At 35.6% G+C, this 24,354-nt stretch overlaps 1 protein-coding gene across 5 annotated transcripts in view; it reads right to left on the bottom strand.

Moving 5' to 3' along the window:
* Positions 1–24,354, bottom strand: part of LOC150091569 (uncharacterized) — a 322,811-nt gene that overhangs the window by 48,287 nt on the left and 250,170 nt on the right. For all 5 annotated transcript variants that reach the window (XM_090376203.1, XM_090376217.1, XM_090376221.1 and 2 more), the window contains one exon: positions 1,908–1,994. In XM_090376203.1, coding sequence (XP_090232329.1) covers positions 1,908–1,994 — 87 coding nt within the window. The remainder of the gene's footprint in view (positions 1–1,907; positions 1,995–24,354) is intronic.

Genomic DNA, 24,354 nt, shown 5'->3' with positions numbered 1-24,354 from the left:
AGACATGTGGTGGTACAGATGTATGTTAGCATCCTGCTAGACACAGGATATTTTTTGGTAAAGGAGGAAACAACAGATTCTAGTAGTGACTGCAAATGCCAGGTAGGCAAGTATAGAACAGGAAGAGTGATGCAGTAACTTATACATGCTAGTGGATAAATGTGTTGTTTAAGTGTATAAATTTTGTTTTGATGCTGAATGGTAGCACTCAATGTTTTAATTGGCCATGAGAATGGCCAATTAAAAATATCCACACTGTAAGACAAATAGATTGTCCAGCTGTCTACTTACAGATGGACTTGAAAGTGTTAGTTACTTTTCAGCTAGCATTATTTGTTATGGAATGAAAACATACTATATTTGATATAGAATAATTGCCAATGGAACACTTAAAACAAGTGTTGGAAGAGCAAACTGCATAATGGAGGTAGTCTACCAATTATACCCAGCAAGCATACGTTTAATAAATATATTTGATGTATGGGCAATGGGCTGTGTGTTTTCTACACAGAAGTAAGGTAGCTACATGTTGACAAAGGACATATAGTTGGAACAAACTTCTGTTTGTTGTAGTGGAGGTCAACAACTTAAGTTCAAGGCAGAACTAGACAAACATTTGGAGTGAATGGACGGGTGGAATGGGAGGTTTTTTTTTTTTTTTTTTTTTTTTAGGCTGATGCTATTCGAGAGGGTATCATAAAGTTCGTACCCTTACCTAGAAATAATAGCTCTAGAAAGGTGAAACCTCACAGGATCTTTAAATCTTTTCTATGTATTCTCCATGTATAGTAAGACTTTTCTCCCATCTACGGATCAGTTATTTAATGCTTTTATCATAGAAGCCCACACCTTTTGCCTGAAACCACTATTCCACTTCACTGATGACTTTCTCAGACAACTTCCCTCCACTGCTTTGACATGTCTTTAGTCTCTGGATCATACTGGTACACCCAGCATTCGTCATTTGTTGCCAACCAATCAAAAAAGTTCTCAACATCTGCATTACACAAATCAAACAGCTGGCGAGAACACTGTATTCGACACTGCTTCTGCAAAGGCGTCAGCAATCTTGGAACCCATTGTGTGGAGACCTTAGACATGTACAAATGGTCATGTAAAATGCTGTGGGCAGACCCATAACTAATTCCCACTGCATTTGTGATGAAATTAATTGTCAACGTCTGTTACTCAGCACCAGCTGCTCAACCTTTGCAACCATCTCACTGTCTGTGGATGGCCTTCCTTCTCTTGGCTTGTCAAAGACAGTTGTATGATTGCTCTGGAATTCCCGTTTCCATTTCTTTACAGTGTCATATAATGGACAATTCTGCCCATACACACACACAGCTTTAATTTCTTCATTAATTTCCTGAGCTTTCTTGTCCTGCAAATGCAGGAACTTGATCACTGCTCGATACTCCACTTTGTCAACCATAGGTTCCTTCCTCAGATTTCGGGCTCCAGCTGTGGTTTGTGATCACCTTCGGGAATGAAATTTCACACGTTAGTTATTGAACATGTAGACAACTTATATTAAAAACGGCATCTTCCTACCGATGTTTTATCTAGGTCAGGGTATGAACTTTTTTGACACCTCCTTGTATAAGCTTATTTTGTTGCATCATATGCCTCTACTAATGCTAATACTAATATAAAAAAAAGCCAATGTATCGATTTATAAAAAAATACTTAAAAATGGGAAGTTACTTGTGAATGTTCTATTTACCAATCATGAAAAAAAATTAACTTCATTATAAAACAAAAACTGTAATAACACAATCAAGTTAAGAGATTAAACTTATAAAACCTAAGAAGCACTGAAGTGAAGTGAAGGGGCCAAAAAGCACAATATACAAGACATGCCAAAATTTAACAATATGCTAGTAAATGAAGAAATATTAACTTACCTTCAGATCTGTGTTTAAAACCATTATTTTCTCTGTGGAAATAAAAAGATCAACTTCTGTACTTGGCTGAGTTTCTCCTTCAGGTGCCTACGAAGCATGTTTTAATATATATTATATATAAAAGGTGTGACTATTTCTTTTTTAAAAACAGTGAATTTTATATTCAGTTTTCAGCAAATTTTTTTTTTTAACTGCAATGATGAACAGCTACATTTAATAGCTTTGTTTTGTAGCATGAGAACTATTCAGACAGTATGAATTAATAAGGGAAATCTCTATGCTTTGTCATAGATTGTTGTTGTGCATCAGAAATTTGTCTGTTGGAAGATGATGAACCAGTAAACCCCATTGGTTAGTCTTTACAACATGGTCCCCCTTCCAATTGATCTTTTCAAGTAGCAGTGATTGATAGGCCTAGCCCCTCCTACTAATTGCTTTCTCTGCAATGATTGGAAGCTCTGATGTCTTCAGTATACGACACTTGTTTTAGTGTTTATTTCCCCCCCCCATAAAAATTTAAAATCACAAAAAAAAAAAAGAGTTCCCGATTTCAAAACAACAGCAAAGGGGGACTAAACATCCTCCTCTTGCCACGGTCTTAAAATCAGGAACTTGTTTGCAGATTTAAAAACAGAAGGGGGGGAGGGATTCATTCTTATGCTAAGTAAAAAGCAACTGGTGGGAGGGGCTAGGCTTTTCAATCACTGCAACTCACAATGATCAATTAAAAGGGCAACCAGATTGTAAAGATTAATCACATCATTTTATGATTTTTGCTATATATTTTAACCTGAAATATTACTGAAGCATTTAAATGATTTCTAAGAAACTCATTTATTAATTATTACAAGTGCTAATTTTCATGCTAGATTTCTTATTTTACCACACATTCAATATGTCCACCAATTTTGATGAATAAGTTCCAAAAGGCCAATTTCATGACAACTAAAGAATCATGGTTCTCAAGCCCATGATTATTTCAGTTGTCATGAAAAAGTCTGAGTGTAGCAGGTTTTCTGTTGAATAACTTCTTTCAAGAAACCCCATGAGAAAAGTCAAATGGATTCAATTCTGTATTCAGGGTTGCTTGTAACAATTAGATTGTTTGTTTGTTTGGTTTTTAGGAGCATTAGCAACTAAGGCCATATTGCTCCGGGATATGTGGTGGTCATTCCCTGACCTTTCCGCATCCTCCGTATTTGGTGGTGACGGGCTCGAACCCCGGTCTAATCAAGAAGCGTGTGCTACGCACTGCTGTTCCTTCCCGCCTGGCTAAGGAGGCGCCAGTAACAATTAGAATAATACGGAATGGCCTAAAACAGTATACAAAAACTTAACACATCAGCTGTAAGTAACATGGTTGTTGCCACTGTAGGGTTTTAGACCATATTGCACCATGCAGTGTGATGCTACCTTCTATAAACTACTGAGTCTCTACTGGAAGCTGAGTTGCCATGAGATTATTATTATTATTATTCATTAGCCATATGGTGCAAGGAAGCCCGAGGCTTTTGCTACACCAGCAACAAAAAAAAAAAAAAAGGGATAGAAATTCATTCTGAGGCATATGCAGGTATCACTGAGTTAACAGTTTTTGTGAAGAAGGGCCCAATAAAACCATGACATGATAGGGATACCCACACAGCCACTCTCCCTCCATGGTTACTTTTCTCATGACACTGGAAAGGAGGTTCTACTACACAAAACCATACATTATGCTTGTTAGGTGCCGTCAAATGAAAGCAAGCTTCATCTGAAAACTAGGTGTTGAGCAAAACTGCCTTGTTCAGTGCCAAGCACTCCTTTCAATTGTTATTTTTCTCATATGGAACTTCCACATCAAACTGTTTTTCTTAACTAATAATTAATCATCAAATTGAAAGCACCTTGCTTGCATTACAAGGTGACTTCTACAAAGTATTAGGCACCTTCTTCTGGCTAACCTGAAGGCATACGGAATTCCTTTAGGAAAACTCTCTGCCACTAGTGTTGATAATTCTGCTGTTATGGTAGGCATGAAAACAGGAGTAGCAAGGGTATTAAAAGAGGAGATTGAGTGCTTGGTAGCAATTGTCTGTCCTTGTCATTTAATTAATTTATGTACTGTAAAGGGGGCACACATTTTCCTCTAAAAGTGAATGATTAGTTGGTAGACATTACTATTACCTGAAAAGTGTAGTATTTGCTATATCGGGTCAGGAAGCCATATGGGCTTTGCTGCACTAGCAAAATAAAATAAAAATAGCAGTTGTGTGCAATTAATTTAATTAGTTCTGCATGAATAACAATGCTCTCTTTATCCACTTAAAAACTGAAAAGCTATTGGTAACATCATCAATTTCAACTCAACATGCATACCCAGGTTCTAATCCATCTATCTTTATTTTACAAAATTATTATTCCCATTTCCCTGCCAATAGCACCACCCAATAAAACTATATCATTTTGAAACCCCAACTGCTCTCCCTTAAAGCCTGAAATCAGGAGACTGCCTCCCAGATTACTAGATACTTGAGTTACTGATGGCTCTTCAGTTTTGTCTATGGGATATCTTTTTCTTCAATTTAATTTCTCCTAGCAGCTCAGTGCACTCCTTGCATCTGCCACAAAGAAGACAGTTGTCAATTGTACTATGATCACCTACAAGGATGATCTTGGAATACAATGCTACAGTATATACAAGCAATGAACTCATAACTCACACCAGAACTGCCTATGGCTGTTACCATCTGGGTCATGACGAAAGATGCAAGAAAGCTCCAAGTTACATTATACTAAATAGACTATAATCACACTTAACTGAACAAAGTGAGCTTTAATGGTGTTTGAGAATTATCACAAGTGTTTAATCCAAGGTTTCTGCTTAACTGTCACCCAGATTTATACCCAATTTTTTATTATACTAAATATTTAAATTAATTTAGTTTTGGAAAAATCCTTTTGTGGAATAAGTACTGAAACATTTATGCAGCTCTGTAAATTAATGCAGAGTACGGTTCAAATGGTGTAAGGATTACCTTAAGAACTTCACACACCACACACATACATGCTGCAAAGAAAATGCTTTTCTTATTCTTGTTTCATTTAGAGAAAAGCATAATGATTTCTTTTGCATTTTTTATGGCTAATTTGCAAGTGCATACCAGTGTTGTGTATATCCTTCCTTGGTATGTGCATTTGGAGAATCAGAAATAAATATTCTGTCCTTGTGGGGAATTTTCTAAAAGGGCATAATCATCATCCTAACCTTCTCCCTATTTTGCATCTCTTGATGAGTTTGATGTTAGACTATAAACAAATCTGATAATTAGCTGTTATTTTGGAGGGAAGCTAAGCACACATCGGTGGAGGCTAGGCACCCAAAAACCTCTGCTATGATTTAGATGGGATGATGATACGCACTGATTAATTTAAATAATTTAACTGTGCAGAAGCTCATTTAAAATTTTTTTTTGGAAGATCAGTGCCACTCTATGAGAGATTGATATCCATGACATGAACTTTGTTCGTTCAGTGCCCTAATTGCAATATGTTATATTAATCCATACCACTTTAGATAACTTTCCTGCTTACTCTACACTGAACTAAATTAAAAATAGAAGAAATGAAAGTCCAAAAAGTAATGAGAATATTACCACCCCAAGCAATCCCCATTGCTCCATTAGATTGTTTGTGCCACCAATGCTCACTATTATTCTTGCAGCAATGGAGCTTGTTTAGGGTGGTGCTTGTTTTCGTGGTAGTAAAATATTAAACTTTGTGATATCTTCCAGCAAATGCTCTCCTCTCTTATCTGTTTTATACAGTTGTAATTATAGTTTATAACAGATTGTGCCTGTTAATGTTTTTTGTCTAAATTGGACTTACAAAAGACCAAATCCTTTGGTCTTTTGTTTTACTTTGTTTTACATAATTAGATGTGGAAGATATTGTCTACAAAAAAAAAAAGTAATTACTTTTTTTATTTTAATGATTTTTTAAAATTTATTTTTTTAATTCTGATTTTATTTTTGGCAATAATTTCACTTTCTTTTTTTAACTTTGAACAACCAAGTCAAAATGGGACAAATTAATACTTAGAGGAATTTATGTAATAATGTTTTACAAAATTTCAAGAAACTGAGTTCTCAAGGTTCATATGTTTTGTTAGCTAACTCCCGAAAGGGGTTAATTATAAATAATACATCATATACAGTATATGAGGAATAAGTTGCCAATTGATGACAATAATTTCTAGAGATAATAATAAATAAATATATTGGGGAAATGAAATTTTTTTTTTCCCCCATTACAACTGTTTGTTATAAATTTTTTTTTTTTTTTTTTTTTTATGTAAAAGTGAGATGACTCAAATATATTATAATATATTTGAGTCATTATAATAAGTCACATCTGTGGCATTTAACCACAAGAAATGCCAAAATAGATATAAAATTCCCATTGCTATTTGCTTATACATGACTTGAAGTAGTGCACACTACCTAGATTAAACTGGAAAGAACTCCCCTCCAAATGAAAATAACCCCCCCCCCCCTTTTGTGAGGTAGGATCTGTGAGTAAGTGTAGTGAGGATCTCAGAGAGGCATAACAGGAGACTTGGCTTGAATGGGCTGCATGCAACCTATTCCAATTCCAAATATTATTCTTTCCCTATCAAAGTACTCATTGTATTTCTATCAAATATATATCTATCATGGTGGATCTACTGTGAGAATATCTGGAAATATGATATCTAAGCATAAATGCCAATCAAGGGATAACATTATAAATTAATTTCAACAGGCTTGTTTATCGTTGGGCTTATAACTAAATATTTTTTCTCTTTCTGGGGACACATCTGTATTGCTACACTAGGTGATTTGGAAGGTCTTAGACAATTCTGTTATTAATTCTATATTGTATGACTGAATCACAGGCAGCAGTACCATAATTTAACTATGATCTAATAAAAGCTTGATATAACTGTAACATCAACGACCAGTACTCCATGATGTAGCACATATATATATATATATATATATTTTTTTTTAGGGAGGTTGCAAGCAAGTGTTTTTTTTTATTATCCAATAAATTTAATTTGGAGTCCAAAAAATACCAAGGAATTTAATGCTACAGTTTAGAGCCATCAGTTCTGACATAAGGTTATTTCTGGATCAGGGCACATATTTGGCTTTCTGCAAAAGTGGATTGCAACCATCTTCTGTACGGGGATTTGATATCCATTATTTTTAGTCCATGCTGAACTAAAATACTGAATTCAGTATTTTAGTTCGGCATATAAAGTTCAGTATATACTATTTATATACTGAACTTTGGAACTGCCTTTCTATCATGTACATATTTTGAGAATGACAGAAGCTTATTATTATTATTATTAGCCATATGGCGCAAGGAAGCCTGAGGCTTATGCTGCACCAGCCAAAAAGAAATTTCTGAATTACCCCGAGAGATGATGATATCCAGCTCAGGACTGTGAGTGTGCCAAGCTCATACTCACCAAATGCGAGCCCCTAGGGTATAGATGGCAAGATTATTTCCATATAGACAATTCTGTTATTAATTCTATATTTAAGTATTAATTTTTAGAAAGTACGGTGAAGGTTTCTGTCAGTTTTTACCATTAAGTCAAGTGGAAATATATTTCTTCAAAAGCCATATTTGATCTGGGTTCATGATGTGGGCTTCTAGATACCAGATTAATCTGAAATTTATTATTCCTTCCAAAGTTTTGCCCAGATGGTTAATGAGGGCAATTGATGTGATAATATGTGCACTGGTATGATCTTTCCCTGGTTTTAGAAATACAAGAACAGTAGAGGGTTGGCAAATACCAAGATAAGTATGGGCCAAACCTATTGTATAAATGTAGGATAAATGTCAGATACCATCAGGATCCAGTGCACTGTTCTTTGACTGAATAAAATAACTATGGTAGAAGCTGTGATAAATGGACAATTTTATGGAAATTGTTGTAATGTAGAAAGTTTAATTTATATTTTTCCATTTGCACTTTATGCTTTTGAAAAGCCAGTTCACATTAGATGATGTTGCTGAGAGTCTCAAAAGTTTCATCCAGGTAGTTTGCAACGACTTTTCCATTCTAGTAGAGGATTGGAATTATGAAGGGAAAAAATTTACTTGATTTTTTCCAGACCTATTTTAATATCTGTACTTCTACTGATGGTTGAAGCAAATCAAATCCATGCTTTTTTTTCATTCTTCCATATTATAAAATGGACACTTGTCCTTGTTTTCTTACACTGTAAATTGGTGGTGGTACAATGTTTATGGAATAAATTCCAGGATTTGTTCTGCTCTCCCTCTCCCTCACTTTTTTGCATCATTAGTCTTTATTTCACCATATCTTGGGATATTTGTGGTTGATTCTGGAATTGTAGATTTAGCAGCCTTTAATATCTGGCATGTGATAAGTTACTTCCAAGTCTACAGGGAAAGATTGTACTTTTTTTTTTTTTTTTTTTTTTTATCAAATATAGGCTAGTTTCTGATACTGATTCCATTTGGCATTATGAAATTTTCATATCATTCTTGCTTCAGCTTGTACTGGGTACTAGTTAAAATGTTGCAGATCACTGGACAGAAGTCACTGCTTAGGGAGTTGAAAGTGTCAAGTCAATAAGAGACTATAAGAGTGAAGAGGATATGGAAAAATCAAGTGCCGAGCTTGTTAAATTCATGAGGTTTAAATAAGCAGAGTCCAGTATTCAGCAGTGTAAGATTTTGTTTGTCCAGAAATACTAGATGGCCTCACTTATTGAGTGGGATTCCCCAACAGCGGATGGTGCACAACAAAAGTCTCACACGCTAGCAAGACTTTTGGGGATTTATTGGAGGATCATTTTCTACAGCAACATGTTCGAGGGGAAACCAAAGAACGTACTACTCGATCTAATTATCAGCAGTGATTATTCATGCATTAAGAATTTTCAGATAAAGGAACCAGTAGATGACAGTGATCACAGTGTACTGATGTGGGATTTACTTAAAGATCTAACTACTATCAAGGGCAAAGGAAAGAGTTTTTGTAAAGATGACTACAGTTGTCACAGACAGTTTTATATTCTATAGAGTGAAATCAACTGATGTTACCAGCAGAGATTTCTAAATGGGAAGCCTTCAGGGACTCAACCATGGAGAAGAAAAATGCAGGGGATACATATAAATTATCAGGCGACACTGAAGCCTATGGCAGGTATAAGTTGGTATGTAATCAAGTCACAAAGGAGGTTAGGCAGGCAAAGGCAGTTTACGAGAAATCTTAGGCAAAGAGTGCAAAGAAAAATAACAAAGATTTCTTTACGTATATAAACTCTAAAAAGAAGGGGATGAATCAGATTGGTCCACTTGATATCAATGGTTTGACTGTAGATGATTATTCTCAGATAGCTGCCAAACTAAATGAGTATTTTGCATCTACATTCACATATGAGGAGGGGAATGTCAGAAGTTTATCAAACTAACAGGGAGCCAAGTGATTTTGTAATAACTGAGAGAAAAGTGGAGGAAAAACTGTTGAAGTTAAACATAAGAAAGACACCTGGGGCAGATGGAATCCAGTTATATTGAAGGAGGCAGCAAAGGAAATAAGCAAACCCTTAGCCATAATTATGAGAGCATGCTTAGATTCAGGGGAGGTCCCCATGGACTGGATATGTGCAAATGCATACCCAATTCACAAAGGGGATGCAAAGGGTGACACAAATAATTATAGACCTCTTAGTTTAACTTCTGTTCTGGGGGAAATAATGGAGTCACTGGTTAAAGAGGTGATACAGGATTACCTAGACAAGACTGCAGTAACAGTTCAGACACAACATGGGTTTGTTAAGAGGAAGTCTTGCCTGACCAATTTGATTGGATACTATGATGTGGTCACAAAGGAACTGGATGAAAAAAATAATTTTGATATCATATACTTGGATTTTAGGAAAGCTTTTGATATTGTTGCACATGGAAGACTGTTGTACAAATTAGAACAGAATGGTATTAAGGGTAAGTTGCTACAATGGATAAAAGGATGGTTGAGTGGGAGAAGATAGAAGGTGGTAATCAATGGATGCTGCTCTTCGTGGACTAATGTTATTAGTGGAGTCCCAAAGGGTTAGGTGTTGAGTCCTCTGTTGTTTTGTGTATTTATCAATGAAGGTATATAAGGCTTAATGCCCAAGTTTGCAGATGATACAAAGGTTGGCAGGGTTGTTAATGACAGCAAAGACAGTATGCTTCTGCAATAGGATCTAAAAAAGTTAGGCAGATGGGCTGAGAAGTGGCAACTGAAGTTTAACATTGACAAATGCAAAGTACTGCATATTGGGCAGTAACCCAAGAGAAACATACCAATTGTGTGGAACTACACTCAGGGAGGTGCAGAATGAAAAAGACCTGGGGTAATCGTGCAATCAGATGTGAAGTTCTCTGAGCAGTGCAGATGGGCTTCCAGAGCAGGTCATGGAGTTTTGTCAATGATATATAGGAATTTTGCTAGTTGAGACAAGGTGATTATCCCTTTGTATAAGGCAATAGTCAGGCCACACCTTGAGTACTGAGTACAAATCTGGAGGCCTTATTTTAGCAAGGATGTACAGTTGCTAGAATGAGTACAGAGAAGGGTAATAAGATTGGTGAGAGGAACAAAGGGGTTCTCTTACCAGGAGAGGCTTAAATTCTGCAAGTTGAGTTGCAGCATCTGGAGACTAGGCACCTGCGAGGTGATCAGACTGAGGTGTATATAGCCTTGAATGTTTTGAGCAGGCCAATGCTGACGGGATACTTCTGCTTGCTGAGATTAAGAGTCTAAGGAGCATAGATTCAAATTAAGGAAAAACAGTTGCAGAATAGATGTGCAGAAGTTTCCCTTTAGCCAGCAGGTAGTTGATTGCTGGCACAGATTTCCATCTTTGTTGTGGAAGTTGATAGCTTAAATAAATTCAAGGCTGAACTAGACAAACAATTTGGAGTGACCAAATGGGTGAAATGGAAGTGTTTTTTTTTTTTTTTTGGCTGATGCTGTATAAGCTTGTTTTTTTTTTTTTTGCATTATATGCCTCAACTTATGATGATGCTAAAAAATCTCCCATAATTGGAAATTGATGAAATAATGGGCACTTTAAACTCGCATGGAATGTAATCTGCCTTTAATTAATTAAAGAATTACAGAAAAGTGGCAACTGAAGTTTAACATTGACAAATGAAAATTACTGCATATGGGTAGAAGTAACCCCCAGAGGAACACACCAACTGTGGTAGAAAATGAAAAAGATCTGTGAGTGATTGTGCAGTCAGATATGAAGTTTTCTGAGCAATGCAGACAGGCTGCCAGAGCATGTCATGGGGTACCATCAATGATATGCAGGAATTTTCTAGCAGGGAAAAGGAAGTGATTATCCCTTTGTATAAGGCAATGGTCAGGCCATGCTTTGAATACTGCATACAGGTCTAGAGGATTCATTTTTGGAAGGATGTAGAGTTGCTTGAGCATGTACAGAGAAGGGCAATGAGATTGGTGAAAGGAATGAAGGAGTCCTCTTACCAAGAAAGGCTTAAGCTCTGCAAATTGTAGTGGCTGGAGACTATGCACCTGTGCGATGATCTGATTGAGGTGTATAAGGCCTTGAATGGGTTGAGCACACTGAATTCTGATGGGATTCTTCTGCTTGCTCAGATTATGCACCTGAGGGGGCATAGATTCAAACTGAGAAAAGACAATGGTAGAATAGATGTGCAGTAGTTTGCCTTTAGCCAGCGGGTGGTTGATTGCTGGAAGAAACTTCCATCTGTTATTGTGGAAGTTGATAGTTTAAATAAATTCAAGGAGGAACTGAATAAACTTTTAGAGGGAATGATTGTGTGAAATTGTTTTTTTTTGATTACACATTATTACCTTGCAAAACTAAGACTTGCAATTTACAATTTATTATATTTATATGTCCTGTACTGTGAAACTAAGAAAGTTGTAATTAAAACTCATGGGGCCAATCTTAGGTTAGTTTGTCGCTGAGGATAAGGGTATTCAGAAAGAGAGAAGGGCAGACTAATCTAAGACTGGCCCCAGGAGACTGTCACCCAAGTTTTAATTTCAAACTTTTTTAGTTTAAGAGCACAGTACAGTACATATAAATATAATGAATTGTAAACCACTGTCTTGGTATGTGAGCTGGTATCATAAGAACAGCGTTATAGGAATGTAAGTATTCATCATTATCCATTTATTTAATGTTAATTGATTTATTATTAATCTTATTAACCAAATTAATAACTAATGTAAAATTAGTTAAAACCATTAAAATTTAATTCTTTACTTAACGGTTGCTAACAGCTTTTTTTTTTTTTAATAAACTAATTCAAGACTAAACCTTAACAAATAAGATATGTGTAATCAAATTAATGTATAATAATGTATAACAGATTAAGGTGGAATCAAAATTAACAACTTTAAGTAAATCATACCACCATAATTTACCAGTTCTGCTGTCTTTACAGTCACTGAAGAAGAGGTATAGTTAGTACCATGACAATGTCTGAGAATAATCTGGAATTTTTTAAGAAAATAAAGGCAGATTACACTCCACACAGGTTTAAGTGCTCATTATTCCACCAAATTCCAGTTCTTGATATAGCTGCATACCATGCTGCTTAAAGAATACTTAAAAAATCTCCCAGAATATAGAAAGGTGTAGGCAGCTAATTTACCAGATCATCCATGTCAGAAAGGTATACATATGATTTAGTGAGAGATATACTGAAAAACTGTTAATAATCAGACCAAAGTTAACATGTGCTGCAACAGCTTCCAAAGGTGTTAGAAGAGGAAATGTGCCTCAAATGGTCAAGTATATGCACCACAATGGAGGAACTGTTTCAGTACATTGTATAATGCTTAATCAACATTATACTATGTAGTGAAATTTGAGGGGCGAGATTTGTTTCCTGTAGACAGAGACACATTGCATTAAGTTATGCAAGATCACCAATGTCATCTACACTGTTACAGAAAGTTCCCTGAGAGTTCAATTGGATTATTGTATTTGTTATTTGGATATGGTGGAATTTTCATTGTTTCTGAGAAGCTAATTTTTGTTTGTCAATTTTTTCTTTATTTTTTTTAGAGAATAATGGCTGAACAAAATCTGTAATCGAAGAAATACATCTTCCCTTATTTGATTGTTAATATCCATTTCAAAAGTGTCTTGACAATATGAGTTGCTTCTTCTAACTTTTGTACTGCTGGGTCAATGACTACAGGAAATGAAACCTTGGTATTTATAGTCTTAGTTGGATTTTCCTGTATTCCCAACTGTATCTGTACGCATTTGTTGGATGTAAGTGAAGCATAGGTCCACAGATTTGCAGGTCGTGATACCTGCTTCATTGCTTTCATATATCACATTATTCTTAGCTTTATATGTTTGGATTCCCCGCACCATCCCACCATTCACATTCTTTTAAATAGGCAGGATGTGGTCTATCACAATAGGATACTTTTGTAACTGGACAGAACATTCTCTATGAGGGTATCTTTAGTTATGCAGTCTTTCCTAGCAATCGTCGAACAATGATTTCAGCTGAACTGTTCAGAATAAGCACCAAGGCAACCAAGGCCTTGGTTCTTATTCTATATTAAATGCTAACATTCTTCAAGGCTTCAGATTGCGTGGTTTAATTAAAAAATTAATTTTGAAATTTATTTATTCTATGTGCAACATAGTGAATCATTGGAATTCCCTTGTAAAGATCTCTTTGTGCTCAGTTTCATTTATACCCTCCCATTCTGATTATGTTGTAAACAGCATAGCTATCTTATATATATGATGTACAATCATAATCATACTGACTCATCATTCGCAATCTTATTTTATCTTTAGATTTTGACTTTTTCTTTATTATTTTGTCACCTTATGTAGCTACAGGTGCTTTAGCTATACATTTAATCAATTTATACAAGATGAATCTCTATTTCAAAAAATGATTTTAGGAAACTTGTTTGCATTGCTCTTTTTTTTTTTAAACTTGTAGTTTGTACATTCACTTTGTGGCTTGTTTGCAAAGTGATTATATTATAATTCATTATGATATCTGAATTTTTTAGCTATCTGTATACTGTACCATTAGTATAGTATGCATATTAACATTGTACAAATTATACGGTATCCTAGTACTAATTCGTAGTGATGGTTATACTGGAGAGTCAATTGATTATATGCAAATTAGGTAATTACGTAATTAACAAGTGAAAAAAAAAAAAAAAAAGAAAAGAAAACAGTGGAGATGCTGATGTTATTAAAGCGCTGCTATCACTCAGCTAATAGTTCTGTTTGGTGGTTTTATATAGACTCCTGTCTAAAAGTCGGAATCACAGTATTGCAACAGTTTTCATTAATTTTTTTGAAATTAGCTTTGATAATGTAAGATTCAATATAAAAAACGAATATGCGACAAAGTATTTTAAGATTTTTATTAGGCATTGAAAACTTACAGCGAAAAAAAAAAAAAAAAAAAAAAAGTTGAAATGATTTTAATATTAATACTATACAGAATTTTTCATCAAAATATCCTCCATGAGATTTCATCACTGCCTTACACAGATGTAGCATTCTGTCGATTAATTTTATTAGTGTCTTGACTAACATTATTTCAAGTGATTTTCAAGGATTTCCTATAAATGTTTTGAAGATAGGTAGACTTCATGGACAGTCTAGATGATCCCATAAAAGTTTAAGTCAAGCAATTAGGATGGCAACACCATTAATTTTCAACCCCCCACATTTAGTTGGTAGAAAGTCCCTGCACAGCCGCTTTGGATCATTGTCTTGTTGTAACATAAAATTTATGTGGCTTCGTGTCAAAGCAAAGTCCAGAGGATACTGCATTATGTTGAAGAATGCTTTTATATCCTTTCAATTCTGACAATATCACCCACTCCAGACAAACAGAAGCAACCCCAGTTCATGATGGAAACACCACCATGCTTAACTGCAGGCACTCAACAATCATCTCACATAAATTTTACTCTTGGATCAAAAAATTATAAATTGATTCACCCATCCACAGTACATTTTTCCACTTTTCAATTGTTCAATGTTGATGACTCTTAGGCCAAGCCAACAATTTCTTTTGATTTTCCAGTTTTAATAAGGGTTTTCAGACCACTATATGACCATGAAGTCTTGCTTGTTTAAGATTAAGTTTTATGTTCTGGTTGTAGACACAGGATTTTCTGTTTTTGCTGAACTCAGCTCAGATTGCAGGTGCAGTAAATCACTGATTACATTTAGAAATCAGTGTTATGGTTTTATCTTGTGCTTCCATTGTTACATGCAGGCATCCTATGAAATATCTTGTTTTTTTGCCAATACTTCTCATTTCTTTATACAGAGTTATAATAGTACTTCATTTTTTCAACACTCAGTTCCTTATTTCTTGCCATGTTTATCATGAAACACACAAAACTTACACCAAATACACTTTATGAATGATGGGTGCTTAGGTTTTTATAGGTTACAGCTCTTACTCTTCAATTTATACCATTGCAAAACACTCTAGAATTATCTACAATCCTCTATAACACTGAAACATCCTACTCCCACATTCTATAATATTCTAGTATCATTTACATTATTCTATTATGTTAATTCAGGCACCTTCTGCAACATTCAACCACATTCAGGAGTCTTCTACACCTTTCTGGAATGCTCTTGAATATTCTAGAAATTTCTAAAATATTGTGTAAGTTTTTTGATTTTTATACATAGAAAAATTTTGATAAAAATTGGTAAACAAGTTGATCTTATTTAAAAAAAAAACAAAAACTAAAAATTAAGAAAAAATGAAAAGTGATTCCAAACGCGCGCGTGTGTGTGCGTGCGTGCGTGCACGCACGCATTTCATAATCTATATACATATATATAGGTTTGTAATCAACTAATTTGCAAAAAATCAATTATGAAAATTGCCATAATCAATTATTGTGGATTGTTGTAGAATTCATAATTACTAATTTGCATATAATGGATTACTTCAATTAATGAAATAATCTATTATTAATTGTTTGATTATGAAAATCATTCAACTATGCTCATCACTACTAATTAGTTTCAATCCAGAAAAGGCCTTCAACAGAGTTGAACACAGCCATTTCTTCAAGGCCTGGAAGGCTATACTCCTAACATCATCCACACAATCTGCCTGCTATACAAAAAAGTCAAACTGTGCTTGAAACCAAACAGCTTGCATCCACCTTACCATATTCCAGAGGAATAAAAAAACAAAGATGCTCTCTGGTTGAGTCTACACACTAGCCATTGAACCATTCCTGGGGGGGACACTGTATGATACCATCTTGAAAATCCAGTGAATGCTGTTATCAGAGTCACAACTGAAAATAACTTACTTGGCATATACAGATGTCACTACTGCTACATGCATTGAGAGAAAATCTGAAACTCTACTGAGGGCACACAAAACTGTATGCTGAAGCCTCAGGAGCAAAATGAAACTACAGTAAGGATAGTGGCCTATGGGCTGGCACTGGAGAGCCAGAACTGACCCTCCCCCCATTCAATGCACTTGGTCCAGCAAGTGCACACAAATATCTGGGAATATCCCACATTTCACACAAAAGAATATGTTTGTACTGTTCAATTGTTTTCTTAGAGTACTTAGAAAACAGAAAAGTTTTTTTTTTTTTTTTTTTGTAGTTGTTGGCGCATTGACTTCTGTGGCCATAATGCACCTCCCAAGGTTTTTGCAGCACTTTGATCCAAGCCCAAGGCGGGATTCGAACCCCGCGACCTTTGGGTTGCCAGCCAGGTACTTGACCCACCCGGCTAGCCCGGTCAGCAAACAGAAAAGTATGTGTTATAGAGTTCAGTTAGCACTTCCCCTCTCAATGAGAGGATGAATACTAATCGAATATCAGGTGGCAGAAAGTGTGCTCTGGCACAATCTCAAAGCGTTAACCCCACCCTCTCCCTGTGTTTAAATACAAGCATCCATTTGATGCTTTTCTCTGGAACAAAATCAACTGGATTTCCTTTGTAAAATCCTGTCAACTACTCACTCATAGGGACTGATCTCCCTTAAAGACACTACAAATAAAATGAACATGCTCTACCACCATGGATCACCTTCTTGCAACAGCCACTCAGAGGGCCAACCCTATTCACCACCCTAAGAATGGACTTGGTTCAAGCACTACTCCAACTTCCTTCCTTCTAAAAAGATGCATTGCAGCACTAGAAGGGGCTAAATCTCCATTGCATACCTAATGGAACATCACTTCTTGTTATACTCCCGCAGCCCGTTTTATAATAAGATGATTTATGTGAAACTGATCACCATCTCCTTTTCCCTACCTAGAACTGGGCAGGGATAAGAACTATTGATGTTATCCTGACCTCATTCTAGGGATGGAAAGACTCAGAAGCCTTGCCTGTGAAAACTGTAAATACAAGACCCACAACACCAACTTCTGAAATCAGCCACTGCATAACCAAGTATCACAAAAGCAAAAGGAGTTCAAACTTCATCTTTTAAGATTCCCATAATACTCTTATGACTCTAATGAAGTTTTCAGGAACACTGCCATAATGACTTCTTTGTTGGCTGGTAAATACATTTCTAATGGTTTTTGGTGCTTCTTGGCATGCTTTACCTTCCACAGCTTTTATTATTAATGCCATGAACATTTCTATGCAATTCAAACTTATCACTGAAGTGTAAGTTATTGTTAGATATGTTGGTGCATTTTTTCCATATTTACATTTCCATACATGTTGAACTTGAACATTTTCCTACTCCCAGTACCATTTTAGAATGCCCTTGCTTTATTCTCCACACTCAATAGGTCACCAATTAATCTGAAAAATAATGAAAACTTATTGAAAACAACTTTATTTTAGCTTTAAAATGAAGAACTTTTATTCAAATTAGTCTGAGTTCTTCTTCTTCTAAAATATAACTATTCAAAATGTTTATACATTAATTCTGACTCAACCTTTATTATGCTATAAATTTTAAAAGATAGAAAAAAATCCAATTTCTGAAATTTCTGCAGAAAAATAAATAAAATCAATATTATATACACAAAATCTTCTATTCATCAAGTGTATTACTTGAAATGATTTGGGAAGAAATTTTGGGGTGAAAATTTCCCAACTATTCCCCCACCCAAGTAAACCTTAATTTTAGAGATACCACTTACAGTTTCTGTGACACTACTTTCTACTTATCGGGGCCAACTGTATAATTTACAAAAAGTATGAGTATTTTTACAAAATTGTGGTAAAAATTTAACTTAATTTAACTATGAATGTGTAAATAATGTTTTGATCAATCTTAAAAAAAAAAATTCAGCAAACCAAATGAAAAATACACTCCTCCTATCTTGACTAATGTAATGTAACTGACTTACAATAGTCAAGATAGGTGATGCATTAGATTAGAAAATTATATTAAAAAATATATAAAAGCAGTTCTAAGAGTGAAGCTGGCACTACAGACTGGTTAGTCTGACTTCAACAGTAGAGCAAATCTTGGAGGCAATGATTCAGAGTGCAATCCAGGGACATTTAGACAGATATGGAATTCTGAAGGACACATGACATGGTTTTGTTACAGGAAAATTATGTTTAACTAATTTAGTAGACTATTTGGAAATATGTATCATGAGCTGGATGTAGGGAACAATTTCAACATAGTTTATTTGGATTTTAGCAAATCATTTGACGCGGTCCCCCATGAGAGGTTACTGTGATAAGTGGAAGGATTCTAAGATCAATTGCTGGATGGCTGCAAGGCAAATGGTTGTGATTAATGGATATTCTTCAGATTGGTGTCATGTCGGAGTGGAGACCCCAAGGACCACTGTTGTTTCTCGTTTTCATAAATGACACTGACAAAGGGATAGAAGGTGTGATGTCAAAATTTGCAGACAATGTAAAGACTAGCAGAGTACTTAATGATCAGTGCTCCTTCAGGATGACTTGAACAGACCCCAAAGATGGTCAGAGAAGTGGCAGCTATGTTTGTGTGTTCAGTGCAGAGAGTGTGAAGAAATTAGGCACCAACTCTGTGTTCTGATGGGCATTTATGAGAGGTGGAAGAGTACGGTGAACGCCCTTGAAAGAAATAAAATGGGGGCCCCCATCAAGCTCTCACCTGCCCAACTCAACAGCAATCCCCAAGAGTGCACTGGTCTCACAGGATGTAGATATTATTGTCAGTGACTATTATCAGGAAAATAGGAAATATACTGTACAAAAAGGATAGGTGGAATAGAACCAGGGTATGTCTCCCAGGGGCAAAAGTAGATGATGCTGTAGAGAAGATATCTTTTAAGGGCATAAAAGGTGATATTGTACCTCAAATCCCCTACTATTAATATTAAGAGTAGGGGATTTTAGGAATGACTAAACACATACAGAGCAATGCTGAGAAAAAGTCAAGTTAGGATTGAATTTGAAGTGTCTGCAATTCTGTCCAGACATAACAGAAGGGAGTACATGTTGAGAGCCTTGTCAATCAGTTTGGTCCTGGAGAGACTGTGCAAGGCTCATGGGGTAGAACGTTTCTCAGTATGGTCTTTGCTCGTTAAAGAGAGAATATTTTTACAGGGATGGTATACACTTAAATAGGAGTGCAAGAATATTTGCTGATGCTATGAAGGCAGTGATGGGGGTATGAAAATTGCTAGCTTGGGGGGGGGGGGTACACAGCCTAATAGATTAACTAGAGCCACAGGCAGAGATGAAAGACATTCTTGAACTACTTCTACTAGAACATGCAGCAGCCTGAAAGCAAAGGGTGGGTCATCATGGAACAAGTAAATACATGGTCTGTGTTACTAAGCCCAAGAAAATGTGTATATATATATATATAGTTGCATTTAGACTAATGCTAGGAGCATTGTAAACAAATCTGATGAATTTGAATACTGATTAAGTCATCAAATGCAGACATTATGGGGATAGCAGAGACAATGTGTTACACAGACATAAGCACCGCTGAATTTGAATATGGGCAGTACAATGTACACAGGAAGGACAAACAATTCAGGAGGGGGTGGATGGGATATGCTCTTAGTTAAGAAGCATATTAAATCTAAGGCAGTGCATCCAGTCAACATGGGTGACCAGTTAAGGTTTGGTCAGTTTGGTTTGACATAAGCACTGGGAACACAAAAATGAGAGTAGGAATGTGCTATAGTCCCAATGATTGTGGCGAGTATACCAAACAGCTATACAAAGAAATAGTGTGTGCCAGTAAATTAATGTCTTATAATGGGGGATTTTAAATTTCCAGATGTTGACTGGAATTTGTGAGCTGGTCACTCATACGCCAGCAAGATTTTTGTTGCAGATTTATCAGATGACTGTTTTCTACAGCAGCACATTAGAGAGCAGGCAACAAGAGAATATCATGTCAGATTACACAATTATCATGAGGTCTCCCAAGATATGGCTTAACCATTGCTTTATACAATGGGATGTCTTGTCTCTGCTGGCAAAGTTCTTGTATATCCCTGACAGACTCCAATGACTAGCCTGACTGCACTGCTCAGAGAATATCACGTCAGATTACACAATTATCACGAGGTCTCTTTCATTCTCTACCATCCAATTGGCAAATTATTTTGGGATTACGCTGTCTATATGCAGTACCCTGCATTTTCCAATGTTAAACCTCAACTGCAACTTCTCAGCACATCTGCCTAATTCATCTAGGATCTTGTTGCAGTAATATGCCTTTATTTCTGATTAACCCCCCTGCTAACCTTCATGTCATCTGCAAACTTAGACAATAAGCTTAATATGCCTTCATCAATATCATTAATTTAATAAACAATGTAAACAGTAAGGGGGTCCAGGACTGAACCCTGAGGGGCTCCACTAATAACATTAGTGCAAGGAGAGAGCAGTGCCCAATTATAACTACCCTTTGTCTTTTGCCACTCATCCATCACTTTATCTGCCCTAATAAACTTGCCTAATTAACTTGCCCTAATGCTACACTACTCCAGTTTGTAGTGCAGTCCTTCATGTGGAACATTGTCAAAAGCTTTACTGAAATCTCAATTTATATATATTGTCAAAATTATTGGTATCCAGTTGCTTTGTTATTACATCAAAATAGCTAATCAGATTGGTACAACAAGATCCCTTGAACAAATGCATATTTTCACAATTCCATTCCTTTTAAGATAGTTCTGAAATACTTCTGTAACCACTGACTCCATTATTTACCTTAGAAGACAAACTTACAGGTCTATAACTGCTTACAACACCTTTTCTTTGATCACATCTCCAATCTATAAGAAGCTTGCCTGAATCCAAGGATGCTCTCATAATTATTGCCAAGGATTTCCTTAACTCTTTTGCTGCACCTTTAATAAAACTGGATAGATTCCATTAGCCCCAGGAGACTTATTCTTTTAGCTCTTTGAAGCTAAAAGAATCAACAATTTCTCTTATACTTCCTTCTCAGTTATAACAAAATCATTTAATTCCAATTATAACTTTATATATCTCAGGTGTTCCCATCCCCAAAAACTTCCTCATTGTGAATGTAGATGCAAAATATTTATTTAGTTTGTCAGCAACCAGAACATGATCATCATAGTTATGCCATTCAAATCTAGTGGGAAAATTTTATTCATCCCTTTCCTTCTAGTGTTAACATAAGCAAAGAAGTTTTTGCTGCTTGCATTCTTAACAAAGGACTTTTCACAATCTGCCTTAGCTTGTGTAATTCTCTCCTTAGTGATCTGATAGGCTAGTGTGAACTAGTGTGTAGGATTCTATCTCCAATAATTTATAATCATGCCATGCATTTTCCTTCTCTGCCGATAGTCTCATCAGTTCATCTGAAATGTATGTAGGTATAAAAATCCTGAATTATAACTCTTAGTTGGTTAAAAAAAAGCTTAGTATCATCTATGATTACTTCCATGTTGGACAGACAACTTGTGTGATCGAGACCCACTAATAATCGTAAAATCAGACAAATGCTAAACTATTGTAATTTCCTCTTGTAGAGAATTCGTGTGCTCATTTTGAATTTAACTAAATAGATATATAATAATAAACAGGAATTTAGAAATATTAAAAAAATACTAAAATTTTGAAATATTATATTTTAAGTCAGAAATCTCTTACCCATGATATTTTTCAGGAATAACTGCATCCACATAAGATGTAATCAGAATAGATGGAAATTGTTTCAAAGACCTGTTTAAAGATGGAAGAACCATGAAACGAGACAAAGGAATAAAAACAAACTTAACACTAAATCCATGCATGGCAAATAATTGGAAGTATAATGGGAGAAGGTTACCCAAGCTTGAGGGGGCTTTTCGTTTATACAATCTTTAAAGGGGAGGCGGATATGTGTTGAAGCCAGTATATATAGCCCCGGCATGTTCCATTGCTGTATTTCAAAAGCGTGGATGGTGGTGGTGTGGGGGATGAGTAAGTAGGCGAAAGGAAGAAAAGCAAGCTCAAAGGAAAATTCCCACCCCCCTCATATTTCAATAATAGTTTGGGAATTTGAAACACTAGGGATTTAGAATAGCTTAAAGTCATTTAGAGAAAAGAATATGAAACTTTCCACCCGGAAATCTGGGTACGTGTCCCTGTTAGTAGAGGTCCTGAATGGGGTTTGAATTTTACCATACAGAAATAGAATAATCAATAGGAATTTAGAAATACAGTGGATTCTGGTTATTTGGGCCATTAGCCGGTTATGCGGATTCCGGTTAATCGGGGCAGCCGTTTATTTGGGGTAAATCTTAAAAAACAGAAACCAATCGAGAAAATAGCCAGGGTTTACTTCGCTTAATTGGGACAGCATGCCGTTTAATCGGGGCAGGAGACCGCAGCACTAGATATTACCCTACGATTGTCTCTGATGGTACCACGTGGTTCAGTTGAAATTCTGGAGGTCACAACCATAAAACAATTAGCAGTCACCTGTTTATTGGGTTTTTCTGTTAGTGAAATCTATCATAAACGGACAGTAAACTCGATCTTACTGAATTTGCGATAATACCGACAGCTGAAATTCCGTGGGTTATTACAATAAAATGTGTTTACACTTCCATGAAATCTTTAATCATATAAAAAACCAATTTTCAGATCTTCTCTTCATTCCTATTTTTAAAGCTTTGTAACTCGTTACTCAGTTCTCATTTGCGTGTATTGTGTTACTTGCAATTTGTGTGTGCTGTGTTCTTTGTTATTGCTTGCTTATCTTTTTACTGTTTTAAATTTTAACCCCACGCCCACAAATGTCAACTAGTTCGTATGTACATATTGCAGTACGTATTAATTATTCCAATTATCATGTATATTCTTCCGATTTTCACGTATCATTTAATTTTTTAATTGGTAAGGTAATAAAGGGTAAATTTGTGCTTAATATATCTTTGCTTTTATAATCTGTGGATAATATATTCCTCCTATTTTTGCTAATTAGAATCTCTGTTTAATAGAATTAAAATGCAATTCACAAAAGTGATCACAATGACCGGCGCTTACTGCACATCGTATAGTGAACGGGGGTACATTGTATTTTTAACTATTTACGTGAAACTTCGGATAATTGGGGCAGCTGCTTAATCGGGCCAAAATGCACTAGTCCTGATGTGTCCCAAATAACCGGAATGGACTGTATTAAAAAAATTAATATTCAGGACCTCGCTAACAGGGATGGGTAGTCACACACACACACCCAGATTTCCAAGTGGAAACTTCCATATTCTTTCCTCTAAATGACCTTTAAGCTGTTCTAAATCCCTAGTTTTTCAAATTGCCAAACTATTAGTGAAATATGAGGGGGCAGGAATTTTCTTTCTATCCTGCTTCTCTTCCTTTCACTTACTTACTCATCCCCCCCCCATGCTTTTGAAATACAGCAATGGAACATGCTAGGGATATATATATATATATATATATACATACACTGCCTTCAACACGTGTTTGATTCCCATTTGAAGATGGTATAAATGAAAGCCCCCCATCAAGCTTTGGGTAATCTTCTTCCATTATCCTTTCAATTATTTGCCATGCATGGGATTTAGCGTTAAAGCTTGTTTTTATTCCTTTGTCTTGTTTCATAGTTCTTCTATCTTTAAACAGATCTTTGAAACAATTTCCATCTATTCTGATTACATCTTATGTGGATGCAGTTATTCCTGAAAAATATCCCAGGTAAGAGATTTCCTGACTTAAAATATATTTCAAAATTTTAATATTTTTTAATATTCCTAAATTCCTATTTGGTTAAATTCAAAACATTCATTTAAATTCAAAATGAGGACATAGATTCTCTACAAAGAGAAAATTACAATAGTTTATAGCATTTGTCTGATTTTATGAATATTAACGGGACTCAATCACACAAGTTGTCTGTCCAACAAGTCTAACAAAGTATC

Source organism: Mastigoproctus giganteus, chromosome 1, assembly GCF_048544385.1.
Source record: "Mastigoproctus giganteus isolate SK-2022 chromosome 1, ASM4854438v1, whole genome shotgun sequence".
In the NCBI taxonomy this organism is placed as follows: domain Eukaryota; kingdom Metazoa; phylum Arthropoda; class Arachnida; order Uropygi; family Thelyphonidae; genus Mastigoproctus; species Mastigoproctus giganteus.
This window is presented reverse-complemented; position numbering and strand designations above follow the sequence as displayed.